Below are 15116 nucleotides of genomic sequence, written 5' to 3'. Positions count from 1 at the left end.
AGAGAAATAAACCCTATAAAAAATGCCCTCCCCCCAAAAAAAATTTTTTTGACTTTTCTTTTCAAATTGAAATTTAAAAGGGGTGAGCGACTTCCCCCATCCTTCAACCCGCTAGTATTTAGAAGATATTAAAGTAAGAAATTAAGGCACATTATCCTTTGCTTCCCTGGGTATTTACTAACTTTACTATTCAAGGGTTTCTCTAATTTATTGTTCTTTTACACCTTTCTGCATTCATTTTATTTTCTCTTTTTAGCAGTTATTTATCGCATCGTATTATAGACAGCTTTGCGCGCATATCATAATAAAAATTATATGATCAAAACCAATTTTGCTAGACTCCTTATTGATTTCATAAATTTTATTTTAATATTCGTAGAAAATTGTCTGTAATTTAATGCTTTACATGGTTTTTCAGTATGGCGGAGAACCGGTTCTAATCCAGCGGATATTAATTGTTTATAAAGCCATACCGTAAGAAATAAGAACAGAAAAATAAAACAACATAAGATTTTCAAAATAACAGCCAATTAATATACGTTGAAAATCCGCAAAGTATATAAGTATAATCTTGATGAAGAAGGATTTGTCTATCTTAACTAGCGGCAGAGTAAATCTGAGTTTTCAATTTCTACCTTGGGGCGTTTCATTGAATTTTCATTTAGTTGAGTGTCCAAACGTTTCAACCACTAATTGTAATCTACAGATGTGGTAATTATGTGTATAACCATTTGGAATGTAAATCAATTTATCGGCAATATTTCTCATCCCTTTATATCCCTGAGAGATCGTATATTTGGTACTTATAATAATAATAAAGTTTCAGAGATGGGGTTTTAAAAAATGCCGCGTTTTTTTCGACAATTTTTTCGACACTGATTGATTGAACGAAGACGATGGGATTTCAACACAGAGTATACAACTTAAGAATTCAAAATTTTAAAATTATTATTTTAGCCATTTGTATAATGTCTAATACAACTTAAATCCATTTTCGCTGCATATTTATTAATGCATCTTTTTGAGCTGTGTTAGACATTATACAAATGGCTAAAATAATAATTTAAAATTTTGAATTCTCAAATTGTATGCTCTGTTAAAATCGTACGGGGCATTGATCTTCAAGATGAAATAAGGTTTTTAACAGAGTATACAACTTAAGAATTCAAAATTTTAAAATTATTATTTTGGCCATTTGTATAATGTCTAATACAGATCTAAAAAGATGCATTAATAAATATGCAGCGAAAATGGATTTAAGTTGTTTTAGACATTATACAAATGGCTAAAATAATAATTTTAAAATTTTGAATTCTTATGTTGTATACTCTGAGTTGAAATCCCATCGTCTTCGTTCAATCAATCAATGTCTTAAAATTGTCAAAAAAACGCGGCATTTTTAAAAACCCCATCTCAGGTCATTGAAAAAGTTTGTCATGTAGCAATCTGTTTATACATCTGCACTATAAATCTATTCTTATAATATATTTTTTTTAACTTTATTCATATCATTACTTAGGAAAAATTATGGAAAATGTATTGGATAATCTAAAATGATTTAATAGAATAAACCAATTCATTTTTTTATAGACATGTCTAGAATTAAAAGTTTAAAAGAAAGATAATCTTTTATAAAAATTTAATCACTGGAAATTAATTTCTAAAGATTAAAAATACTTTTAAATAATTAATAATGCTTTAAAAATTTAAGTGAATAAATGTGATAAATTAAAATTAAATATTAAATTAAGTTCTGGATGGTTCAAATTTTAATTTTAGTTTAAATATTAATATTTCAGTATGATCAAAATACGATAAATTACTGTAAGACAGAATGAAAAATCATGAATTGAACCAATAGAAACAAAATTAAGCACAATCCAAACATATTATTGGTTATTCGGGTACACATTTTGGTGCGAAAGGGTAGTTTTTTTTTCTCGTATTCATTCAAATCCGCGGAAAGCCGTTTATAATACGATGAAAGAAGTAACTATTCTTTCATCCATAAAATAAAACTTTTATAGTTTAGGAATAACCCCATGCTTTTTCGAATTTTCTTAGTTTAATTTGCTTTCAAATATTATTTTTGGGAATTTTCTACATTAAAGTAAAACAATAGAGGGTGAAGGGGTTAAATAATGTCTTCACCCCATAAACACTGTGCCGACTTTATATCAATTTGTTTTTTTTTATATCAGCCAATAGTGTAGGAAATATTAACACAGCCAAGTCGCTGCAAATAAGCAAAAAATCAATTTGCAAGCAGACGAAAAAGGTCCCCAACACTGGATCCAGGAAGTTGTCTGGTTTATACATCTACATATACTTGTACATTTATTTTTCCTGCATCAACCTATTCTTTGTAGGGATATTCAAGTTGCCTATCTTATTGTTGACGAGATGCACGCTGAACATCCAGAGCTTGTGAGAGATCAGTATTGGGAGGAGGGTGTGCCTGATGAACTACCCTATACAGTGGCTTCAGAACAGTTTAGGTAAGTTTTTATCATTTGAATAGCCGTGGAAAATTGTTTGTAATACGATGTTAAACATGATTTTTCATTTTGGCTGAGAACCGGTTCTAATCCAGTGGATATTAATCGGTTCCCAGATGAATTACCCTACACAGTCGCTTCAGAACAATTTAGGTAAAGTTTTTGATGATTAAACCAACCAGACATTTTACTTTTCATTGTGCGTTATTTAAAGTTGAAATAAACTGAAAAAGGTGTGATAGTTATCTATTACATCATACATTATAGACAGCTTTTCGCAGATATTAAAATAAAATATGATAAGATTAAAATCAATTTTTTTAGACCGGGCCTTCGAAACTAGTTTTGATATTATCATTTTATTTTAGTTTTCGTGGAAATTGTCTGTAATGCAATGTTAAACATTATTTTTCATTATGGCTGAGATTTTATTCTAATCCAACGGACATTATTGATATCGAAGACTTACTGGATAAAAGTTTATTATTATTTTTTTCTAATAATTGGACATTCAAAAGGGCTAATAAGGAAGTAAAACAACCACTTAAAGCTGTAAAACTAATTTATCCCCCCTTCAACTAACAAGTCTTGGAAATTTTCGGGTAGTAATTCTCTTTAAAAATATAAAGTGAAATCCATATTTTACAATATTGCAACTTGTCATTTTTTGTTTAACTACACTTTAATCTTTTGCTATACAAATATTTGCTTTTGCTTGTCTTTGTTTGAGGATAGAATTTTTAAAATGAGTTTCAATTTTTGTACTTTATTTATTTTCTTAAGTTTTTTTTTTAATATATGAATTATAAATGGGTTTTAAAAATGAACTAGTAAAACTAAAAATGTTTGAATAATTTGAACAATTTCATGAAGTAGATAGTAAAATAGAAAATTATTGTTTCTAGCCACAAGGGACCGAAAGAAAAAATACAAATCCATACGGTAAATGTTGCTTTAACACTGCTTATGACCGTTTTGAGTTCAGCGGAAACAAATATAAGTTGCTATGGATTATTTTTTTCCAGTATGGCTTCGAAACCGACTAATATCCGCTTGATTAGAACCCGTTCTCAGACATACTGAAAAATCATGTATAGCATCGTATTACAGACAATTTTTCACGTACATAAAAAAATATCATAAAATTAATACTAGTTTTGTAAGCCACCAGGCCTTCGGCCCTTCAGAGATAACAAAACTGGTCTTAATCTTATAATAAAGCTGTCTATAATACGACGCGTTAAATAAATATGGTAATTTCAGGACCGATCCTTTCCTTGGTTCCACAGTTGATGTGGAGGTTTCTCCTGAAGATCAAGAAATAGTTTTTATGGACAGGTACAAATATAGAAAGATGATTAGATGGATAGATAGATGATTATAGATGGATAGATAGATGATTAGATGGATAGATAGATGATTAGATAGATGATTAGATAGATGATTAGATAGATGATTAGATGGATAGATAGATGATTAGATGGATAGTTAGATGATTAGATGGATAGATAGATGATTAGATGGATAGATAGATGATTAGATGGATAGATAGATGATTAGATGGATAGATAGATGATTAGATGGATAGATAGATGATTAGATAGATAGATAGATGATTAGATGGATAGATAGATGATTAGATGGATAGATAGATGATTAGAAGGATAGATAGATGATTATATAAATGGATATTTCCGAAAAAAACTCCTCCCTCCCCTACCCAACGATTTTTTATATCCCCCTGAAACCAAAATCGATGGGGGTGTCATCTTTAGAGAGATTTATTAGTGACAACAAGGGATATGTAAATTTATCTTTTTTTTTGGGGGGGGGGGATGAAGGGGTGTTAAGCAGAAGACATGTCTTTTGGTTTTTTTTATGGGGGGGGGGGGGAGACTGACTTTTTTACTAGAATCACTCCTTGGCTGCTTTAGGGGTTGTATCAGAGGAGTGTATACGCCTGTCAGGGGGGGGGGGGGGTGGTGGTATGGGAAGGTAGAAAATCCGCAGGAGAGCCTCACTGATTGGCAAATGATGGTTAAAAATAGGAAGATACACAGATAACAAGGATGACAACATCCATAAAAGCGAAACACTGAAACGGTAGGACAAACGGACATAAACACTTATATGGTGTCAGAACTGAATAATCAGAATATAAATGTATAAGAGTCGAAGCAAAATTGTAAGTAAATTTGTTGAAAAACTGCTTAATACAGGATAATGTATATGGACATACTTACATTTTTAGAATTTGATTATAGAGTTGCTTCGCTTATAACACTATACTTTGTTGTCCCAGGAATCAACATACCAAAATTCGGATCAATCGGATGATTAGATCACATAAAAATTGGTTGGTAAAAAAATCAAAAAAATCAACATGTTTAAAATGGACGTACGGACATTCTTGTAATGATAATAGAGTTGCTACGCTTTCTAAATCGTACCTAACTACTAAAGGAGTCACTATGCAAAGTTTGAAATCTATAGGACAATTCTAACATGCCTAAATTAACGGACGGACCCTAATTATAGAAAAGCTTCGCTTTTAAAAATGATATTCAATAAAATAGTAAAATGTCAGTATATACAATATACATTATGTATGTAGAAACAAAGAGACGCGTGGACACATTCTTATTATGTAGGGAAGCTTTGCTTTTATAAAGTATACATTCTATGGGAATAGTCCCTTTCGTGGCAACGCCCCTTAAGGGGCGATTCGTCATATTTTTAAAATAGCTTTTTATAGCTTATTTTAGGTTACGTTAGGTTATATTGGGTTAGGTGATTGCCCCACAGGGTTAGGTTATCGGCCCCGCAGGGTTAGAGCCCCCCGCAAGGGCTAGAAATATGAGAAAAGCTACTCTAAAAAATACGAAGAATCGCCCCATAAGGTGTGTTGTCACGAAAAGGACTATACTCCATTCTTTATGTTTGAATGTACTAATTGATTTGTACTTTATAATTGAGGAAAGCCCCCAATTACATTTACAAAGATAAAAGAAAAAAACCATTAATACATTAATGTTACCTAATTATTATTCATTTATTCTGTAATTTCATGCCTCATGTAATATATTTTATGTACTAGTGGCTTCGCTCAAGCACGTCTAAGCTTCTTATTTTGAGGGGGGTAAAATGAGGTGTTTCAAAGGTTTTTTTTGGGGTGGGGGGTAATATAATGTTTTTTTTTCCTTCATATTTTGAGGTGGGTATAATTTGGTTTTCAAAGTTTGAGGGGAGTAAACACACCCTTGCCCCATCCCTCTCCTACAGCCAAGTCCCTACAATAGAACAGAAAGCAATTTGCTTGCAGACGAAAAGGATCTGAACCACTTGGGCCAGGTATTTTTCTGGATTTTACATTAAGAGATATAAGTTTTCCGGAATTTTAATGTAGGGAGTATATTTGAAATCTGCATCAAATTTTAAGGATTTTTTATAAAATTCGTTTTTTGTATAATTCTTTATCTAAAAGCGGAAATACATTTTAAGTTAATTAATTTTGACCAATAGGATAGGTTGATTTTAAACTACCTGCGCTCTAATTGGTTGAATGATGTACGACATCCAATCAGAGCGCAGATTTTTTAAATCCACCAATCACGGATGCCAAAATTAATTAACTTAATTTGCATTTCCGCTTTTAGATAAAGAATTATACAAAAAATGAATTTTATAAAAAATCCTTAATATTTGATGCAGATTTCAAATCTACTCCCTACATTAAAATTCCGGAAAACTTATATCTCTTATTATACATCTATGATTATACATTTATTGTAGGATCGATGAAGATGAGGAAGGGGACCAAAATGAGAGTTGTCTGGAACTTAATCAAATCAGGTTATTTTTCTTCTCATCTTTCACTTTTTGACTTATTCTATATATACTAGCGGCTACGCCCATAGAGTCCTTTAGGGGCACTTGAGGAGGTGGGAATGAATTGGATAACCCAATTTCTTATTTTAGATTTTAAAAGAAAAAGTAAAAAAAAATTTCGGGGGAAAATTTTTTTATTTTGGGGACGGGATGCCCCCCTCCATTTTTTTAGTTAAAAAATTAAATTGAAATTTTTTTTTAGGGGGTGGGAATTTTTTTTTAGGGGTGATTTCTCTTGGGAGAGTGGTGGTACCCTCCCCAAAAATAGTATAAACCTTCCCGGGACCTATGAGAAGCTACCCTGTTAAGGAGAACCCGATCGGTTCAGCGGTTAGCAAGATCGTTACGAACAGACAAACAAACAGACAGACTGATAGACATCGTTCTACTTTGTATTATAGATATGTATATATAATAAGGGAGGGAGGAAACATTGGGCTGTTTATTACACTAGTCCTCAAAGTTTTATAATAACGTTTTCTTATTCGTTACAACTTTGGGGACTTTTGTCGAATTTTGATTGGTTGCTTAATTAAGTCGAGTGTCCAATCGTTTCAACCACTAATTGTAATCTACAGAAATTGTAATTTTGTGTATCATTGAGGATTGGCATCAATTCATCGGATTGTCTTATCCCTTTAGATCCCTGCATTTTAATATACTTCAAACCCTAATGAATGGATAGAACAGTGGACGATAAATTGTTCTTATACTTATACTTACAAGTTCTTAATTTCTGTTCTTATAATGTTTTGATGTTGATAGTTGATTTAAACATTACCTAAACTCTACGAATTTCATTAAAAATCTAAATAGAATAATATTTTGTACTTTAGACTTTCACGTAGCATTTAACTGTATAATCTGACTGCAGTGAAATAACAATCTATATATAACTACTTGGATGTTGCATCAGATTTTCATATATTCTAATAAAGTGATTCTTAGAGCTGGCTAAAATAACGATAACCCCTCCCATCCACCGACCTTTACTCCATCCTCTCCCCTTCTTCTGAATGAACAAACTGACCAATGAATATGGTCCATATCAGCAGCCTAAATTGATGACAAATTTTCCTTTGTTAATATATCCACGTATACTATATCTATTGAAGTAACCATTAACTCCGTATGCTTTGTTTTTGTGAAACTCATTCTGTACTTTACATATTCTATTTACCAGGGATCTTAAGGGATATGACAATGGATAATTTATAGATGTATATTGTACACCCCCAATTATATGATAAACAAATTTATCCCTAGTATAGAATAAAATTATTGGTACACGAGGTTGGACACTTGTAGAATGCAAAATCCAAAGTCGACAGACAGACAAACACGTTGATACTTTTATATAAAAATCAAGAACAAATTTCTACTAAATATTTATCTAGGATTGGTGATGCTAAGAATACAGAACCCGTGACAATTCAAAATAGAACTAAGAGGGGAAGCACCAGGTAAGGCCACTTCTGCTAGTTGTCAGAATGCTTTGGCCATTAAAAAGGCATTAACATGCATAGCTCGAACTTATAGATAATGATTGTGCGATCAAAGCGTTGAGTTATGTATATTAAGCCTAAGCAAAATAAAATAGCCAATTATGAACGATTCTTATCTTAGAAAATACCCGGTACCATACATATAAAAATCTACACCCGAATTAGAATTTTTTTGTATTTTAATTAGTTTTTCATGAAATAGATCGAAAAAGGTCTGTTTTGTAAGCAGAGTTATGGCCAAATACATGTAATCTAATGATCAAATATATAAAGAACTAATAGACTTTTTAGTTATTGTGCATAGATTTTAAACTACTTTTTTTACAGGAATCTTCTATAACTTTGCGTAATTAAGCATTTTTTAGGACTTCTGATGGCACGATACGTGGATCGATTCCTAGCACTCTACAGGCAAATTCCAATAATGGTTCCGCCAGGTAATATCTTAGTTAGTTTAGGGAAGCTGCTTTATAAGTATTCATGTCTTTCCTGTACACTGATTTCTATTCGGTTCTCTCTGCTAAACTACTCTGACAAAAATATTTCACCTCAATATAGTTCTCTGGTGACCCCCCCCCCCCCAACAAAAAAAATGATTTGAACTATGTTGAATATAATTGAGACGGATAGAGAAAGGTTTGTTTATTACTTGGATCAAATTAGGTTAGGGTATTGGATACAAGGAAGTCTCACAGGTTTGGGACACCGCAGGTATAGGCAATTCAATTCAAAAATAAGAGGAAGGGATTATAAGAGCTCAAAAGGTATTTTGTGCGAAAGCACCAGTTCACCTTTTTTATATTTCTCAACGTATAAAAGTGATGAATTAACATAAAAAATGCTTATTTTGCTATACCACAATTAGAAATAAAAATATATAAACACATTTTCTTGCTTCTTTAATAATTCTTTTTTTTTATATATCAATTTATACTCTTATGATTATCATTTTAAACTTAGCTACTGAACGCTCTTGTTTTCGATAAAAAGCTACTCTAAAGAAAGGGTATTTTTAAAAAAAATCTCAACATGACTTTAGGGGGGGGGGGGTTCTTTTACCTTGTGGGTAAAATTTACTTTGGTACCCTCTTCCCCCCTCCTATAACACTTTTTGGGGGTAAAGGGGGTAAAACCAACACTTTAGGTAAAAAATCTTTAAAATGCTTCACCATGGAAGTCCTTGAATTTAATGCATATATTTTTGTATTTCTTATAATTCTTATTTTTATAGATCAATGCTTGGTGTCTTGTCCAAAATGTTACAAAGATCCTCGTCCAATCTAATGAATAGCAAGCTTGGAAGTATGTACAGTGTAGCTTCTAAGGTAAGGATGATTAGTTATAGAGTAGCTGTGGATTTACAAGAAAATAATAAACATGGAAATATGTATAATTAATGGCCTGCACAGGGTTAAGCCAGGGGAATGCGCGAAGCGCATTTGAAAATTATACATGTTCTTTAGGGGGTGTAAACCAATCAACGAGATGAATGTTATTATAATGTTGGATATAATTAATATACTCAAAAGACCCCCTTCCATTGGTAAATTAACGCAGGATGCAATTTTTAAAAATCCCCTTTATATTCCAGAAGTGTGTGCATAGACGTCCAAGGAGGGGGGGTAAAGTGGGGATTTCCCCTCCCGCCCCCCCAAAAAAAAAGCTTGGACGCCCCTGAGTGTGTGACTTTTTAACTTCACACAATAAATTTATGTTTATTCTTGAAACCCCCCCCCCCTTGGCTGTTTTATATGGTTATATCACGGGGTGTAGACCCTTGTCAAGAGGGATGTAGAGTTTTAATCCACCCCCCTTCTTAACAAAACAGAGGTGGATTCTTAAAAAAACTTTTGCCTCACTAAAAATTCTTTGCCTCTCTAAAATTAGTGAGGCTCGCTTAAAACTTAAAGCGGATAATTTTGCCTCACTATTTTAGTGAGGCAAAATGCCCAAAAAGTTTTTTAAGAATTTACCTCAGATTAAGATTTTAAACAAAATACATAGTATAGTAGTTTTTATGTTTTGCCGGAAGGTCTAATTAAATATGGCAGCTGATTTGCAATAAAGAACGAGCGGCTGAATACAGCTGCCGCTGATTTGATTAAAGTATTATAAAAAATGTGATATAAAGCAGAAAAAAGTATAGAAGTAAGAGAAAAAATTAATAATACATAGTGTTATAAATTATTATGTATATTCTAGGCTACAAAAGGCGGACAAAGAAGGAGAAGGCGAAAAATTTCACGAAACTTTTCCAGGTATATTTTAGTTTTTGAAGTTGGAAATTCTTTTTTTAGTAACTTCAAAAGAATTATACGCGCGAAATTTATTGATTTTAAGCGCATTTTCCCTTGTTTACGTGTTTTTTTTAAAGAAATAAGTGCTTGTTGCATTGTACTTGTAAAAGCCGCTGCGCTCTTAGCATCTTGGGGTTCTGTATTTGAAGGGTATTGAAAAAATAGCCAAAATCCATCTGCAAAATTAAATCTTGATATAAAATAACCAGAAGCTAACCGTGGACATATGAGAAGCTTCCCTAAAATGCAGAACTCTATCGGGTCAGAAGTTATCCAAATCTTAAGCTACAAAAAAAACCTTACTACTTATATAACAGAATTATTTGTACTTTACTCTGTGGAAAAAGCCATATTTTATAGAAGAGAGAAAATAATAATTTATATTTTGTGTCAACGGAAAAATACACCAATAGGTTTGTTATTAGAAAAATATATTTTTCCAATATCAGCTTTTTTGGTATTTTTTTATTCTATTAAGAAAAAATCTTTTTGAAAATTGTATTTTTAAAATTTAGCAAGTTTATCTTTCTTTTTATCTTAGTACACAATTTGTTTGTCGATATTGTACCTAAAGAAAAACTATTTCGCCTATTTTCTGACAATAAAAAAAAGATAAAAAAAAGTACATTTTGTAATGATCATTGGTTTTGAATAGCGGTAAATTTAAAGACAAAATATGTTTTCAAGGCGTTGCTACAAGAGACCTGATTACAAAAGACCCATTCCAACTAAAGGCCTTATTACAAAAGACCTAAACGTCATAAGACCTAATCCTACAAAGTTATAGTTAAGTTAAGCTAGGTTAGGTTATATCCAATCATGTAAACCTAACCTAATCTTTTGTAGAAATTGGTCTTATGTGGGAGAGGTCTTTTGTAGAATTAGGTCTTCTGTACCTAATAAGGTCTTTTGTAGCAACGCCGTTTTTTAGGTTCCATATCTCATTTTTTTCTTATATTAAGGAGACTTTAATATTATGAACTAATTTACTAGAGCTTCCCAACTGTCGAGTCAACATTCTCCCCCGGTGCTTTCACGAATTCAGACCAAGGTACACTTTTCACTTTTATAATAGTTATTATCGCATCGTAGTATAGACAGCTTTCCGCGGATATCAAAAAAAAATATAAAAGGTTTGGCAACTCCGAGGGGCCGAGGCTAACAAAATTTGTATTTATTTTATAATTTTTATTTTAATATTCGTGGCAAATAGTCTCTTATAAGATGCTATACATGATTTTTAAGTATGGCCGAGAACCTGTTCTAAGGAATTTTTTTATTATCCGATGCGTTTTACATTTTATGTCGGTCTTTACTTACGTAACGGATAGCCATAATCGTTAAATTAGACATTTTATTAGAAAAATGTACAACTTTATAATAATTTTTGTAGTAATTGTTTATTTTCTAATCATGACTATTGGAGGGAAGATATTTTGTGCAAATTGTTTGGTTTTAAGATTTCAGTCTTACATTTTTTTATATAAAACTAATGTACGTAACGAATAATTGTAATGTAAAAATGTAAAGCTGAAGAAAGAGTCATGGGTGACGTCATAAAAATACGTCTATTGTCCATCTCTTTTTCAGGGGTTTCCTTTCCAACTTTTCCTCACATCCCTCTTTTTAGACGTATTTTTATGACGTCACTCATGGCACTTTCCAGCGCTTCTAAAAATGTCCAAAAATCTTTTTGAAAAACCATAAAAACACATCTTTAGATAATTTCAAAAATCATTAATTTAGGAAAATGAAGTATTTAAGATGTCAAGTAACTCTAGTGTTAATTCTTATCATACAGAATCAGGTAACAGGGAATTAAAGGAATAAGACAATGGCCGGTAAATTGATGTACAGCCCTAATGATGACACACAAAATTACCCCTTCTGTAGATTACAATAAGTGGTAGATAAACCAACTCAACTCAACAAACCAACAAATCAAAAATTCGTAAAACCAAAGATGTTAAGCCTACGAATAAGAAAACGTTATTGTAAATCTTTGGGGACTAGTGTAATAAACAGCCCATTGTCCCCTCTCTCTCTCTGATCCGGTAATATGTTATTAGGACAAAAATTTAAAGATAAAACCTTTGATAGCAATAGAAAATTTGTCATTGCAAATAATATTTATAAATCTGCAGTTAGGAAAGCCAAAAAAGAGTATTATTTTTCTAAATTCAATAAATTTTCGTCTAACATGAAAAAAACTTGGTCTACAATTAATCAACTTATTAACAAGAATAAAAAAACGCATTCTATCCCAAATCTTTTTACTGATAATAACAGATCTTATGAAAACTTTCAAGATATTTGTGAAGGTTTTAACAATTTTTTTATTAATGTTGGTCCCAGTCCAGCAGATGAAATTCCATTTTGCAAAAATGATTTTAATGACTACCTTGGGGTTCCAGTCAATGAAAATTTTGTCATTCAAAAAATCACCCCTCAAATAATTTGTTCTACTCTCAATAAACTAAAACCTAAACTAAGTTGTGGACCTGACAATATTTCTACTAAACTTTTAAAAGAAATTATGCCAAGTATTATAGATCCTGTTGTTCACCTATTTAATCTTTCATTTAAACAGGGCTTTGTTCTAAACAATTAGTAGATTGATTTAACTATTATTAATAGTTATAAGTTTTAACAACTTGGTCAAAATATTTATAATTAATATTAATTTAAAAGTAGGTGTATTTTTGTCATCAAAACTGTGAATTTGACAGCATACTTGAATTTCATGGGTGTGAACTTGACAGTAAAACTGTGTTTATGACAGCGGAAAGGTGTAATTTTGACAGTGGATAAAAAAATATTGCCAAAAACACAGCTAAAAATGAAATTGACAAAAACACACCCAATATTTGTCAAAAACACAGTGGCTGTACTTTTGCTAGTGGTAAAAGTGGCAGCACCCCAAATAAGATGGTGATTGTAGGCCCCTTTACAAGCCTCTGTGGGCGTTGGGTATTGGGTTATCCAACAGACAACCAATCCTTTGTTTGCACGACCTTTGTCTAAAGTCCTAACTGTGCATGGTAATGAGTTTCACTAAGGCATTCCCTCTACTCTAAGTATGCATGTCACGCGCCTATCATAGTAGCAGTAGGTACTATTTTAACGTCGCCAGTGTCAGGGAGGTGTTGGGTTCGTTTCTGGACCACACCTCGTCATAATAACTATTGCAGTGGTAGGAACAGTTTTGGCATAGAATGTAAATCATGAGGGGGTGAAAAAGGAGGAAGGCAGAGATGAATATTAATTTTAAGGGGTTGGTGACACCCATTAGACCCCTCGTCCAAACAGTATAACCACAAAGAATCCTTGGATATTAATACATTTTTTTTAAATTTACTATTATCAAACACTTTGAAAATGTCAAACTAACATTAATTTATTCAAAATATTTAATTTTATATATTTGACTATTTTTTGAGAATTCAAAATGGACCGCCAAACAGATCTCGTATTCTCGTATGAAGAAATAGTTGCTTTCTAGCTGTAATCCCCCCCCCCCCCCCCCAAACAAAATATATATTTATGTTTAATCATAGCTTTAAGTGGTATCAATACCCTATGTACGCATTGTCCCTTGCATTGCATTTCAAACCTCCTTTTATTTATATTTTTGTATTAAGGAGTGGAGCATCCCAGTAATTTCCACAGCAGAAGTAATTCTGATGCCCATGCACTAAGGGTTGTTAGGGACCTACTCAAACAAGATCTTAATAAGGTAACAATTCTGATGCCCATGCACTGAGGGTTGTCAGGGACCTACTTAAACAAGATCTTAATAAGGTAACAATTCTGATGCCCATGCACTAAGGGTTGTTAGGGACCTACTCAAACAAGATCTTAATAAGGTAACAATTCTGATGCACATGCACTAAGGGTTGTTAGGGACCTACTCAAACAAGATCTTAATAAGGTAACAATTCTGATGCCCATGCACTGAGGGTTGTTAGGGACCTACTCAAACAAGATCTTGATAAGGTAACAAACATTGTAAATTAATTGTAGCCTGTTGTTTACTCTCAATACAGCAAAGTAAGGATCTTGGACAAAATAACCTCACGAGAAAAAAAAGCTTCTTAAGGAAAATAACCTTAACTGTAAATAATGATCATGTCTGGAAGATGATGAAAGTCCCTCAATAATGTCATAAAAATGAGGGATGAGGAGAGGAGGAGTGGGAAAGAAAACCCCTAAAAAAGAGATGAAAAATTCCTCGTTTTTTTATGACGTAACATGCTGATTTTTTGAGGGACTTTTTTCATCTTCAGCATGTCTGCAGCGCTCGGTCCCCTGGCCTACCTAAACGAGGGAGCTCGGCCCCCTAACCCTAAAACCTAACCTATCCTAAAAATTAAAAAAAATATATAATTGTAAAAAATCTCCCAACCACTCTTTATAAAATCCTCAAAATTCAGTTCTCTATCTTAAATATAAGTTATAAATTCACTTTTTCCTTATATCGCTACGGACTGGTGGAGGTTAGAGAAGTGAGTTATGGTGTAGCTTCTCAATTATTTTGGACAAAAAAATAGACCAACGTATGATATTTTTTTAGTATAATGGAAGCATTGCAACTGATATGGGCAACATTGATTCCAGGTAAATTTTAATTACTTTTTAGATGTATTTGTAACCCAATAAGTTTTTTTTAAAGAAAACCAGAAGTTTTTTATAAGGAAGTTAGATTTGTATATAAGTAGAAAGAAAGGAAAAGAAAATAGCCTGTAAAAATGATTAAAAAAAATTTCTTGGTATATCTTCCCTCCTACTGGAGAAAATATGCCGTTTTCCCTAAAAGTGCCTTGTTGATCACATATATCCCCCCCCTCCCATTATTTAAAAAAATATAAGAATGTATTTTTCTTTATATTTAGGTTAGGTTAGATTATATTGGGTACTGGGCAGCCCTG

The 15116-nt window shown here is 32.2% G+C and overlaps 1 protein-coding gene across 2 annotated transcripts in view; it reads left to right on the top strand.

Annotated features, from left to right (window-relative positions):
* Positions 1 to 15116, top strand: part of LOC145333936 (uncharacterized) — a 75689-nt gene that overhangs the window by 43383 nt on the left and 17190 nt on the right. For both annotated transcript variants that reach the window (XM_080179193.1, XM_080179192.1), the window contains exons 16-26: positions 2370 to 2498; positions 3762 to 3836; positions 6291 to 6350; positions 7784 to 7849; positions 8257 to 8328; positions 9123 to 9216; positions 10094 to 10149; positions 11182 to 11239; positions 11935 to 11995; positions 13830 to 13924; positions 14762 to 14805. In XM_080179193.1, the coding sequence (XP_080035319.1) occupies positions 2370 to 2498; positions 3762 to 3836; positions 6291 to 6350; positions 7784 to 7849; positions 8257 to 8328; positions 9123 to 9216; positions 10094 to 10149; positions 11182 to 11239; positions 11935 to 11995; positions 13830 to 13924; positions 14762 to 14805 (810 nt within the window). The remainder of the gene's footprint in view (positions 1 to 2369; positions 2499 to 3761; positions 3837 to 6290; positions 6351 to 7783; positions 7850 to 8256; positions 8329 to 9122; positions 9217 to 10093; positions 10150 to 11181; positions 11240 to 11934; positions 11996 to 13829; positions 13925 to 14761; positions 14806 to 15116) is intronic.

This window comes from Acartia tonsa, chromosome 12 (genome assembly GCF_053477335.1).
Source record: "Acartia tonsa isolate MP-2025a chromosome 12, ASM5347733v1, whole genome shotgun sequence".
In the NCBI taxonomy this organism is placed as follows: domain Eukaryota; kingdom Metazoa; phylum Arthropoda; class Copepoda; order Calanoida; family Acartiidae; genus Acartia; species Acartia tonsa.
The sequence above is the reverse complement of the archived record's forward strand: the minus strand, read 5'-3'. Positions and strand labels throughout refer to the sequence as shown.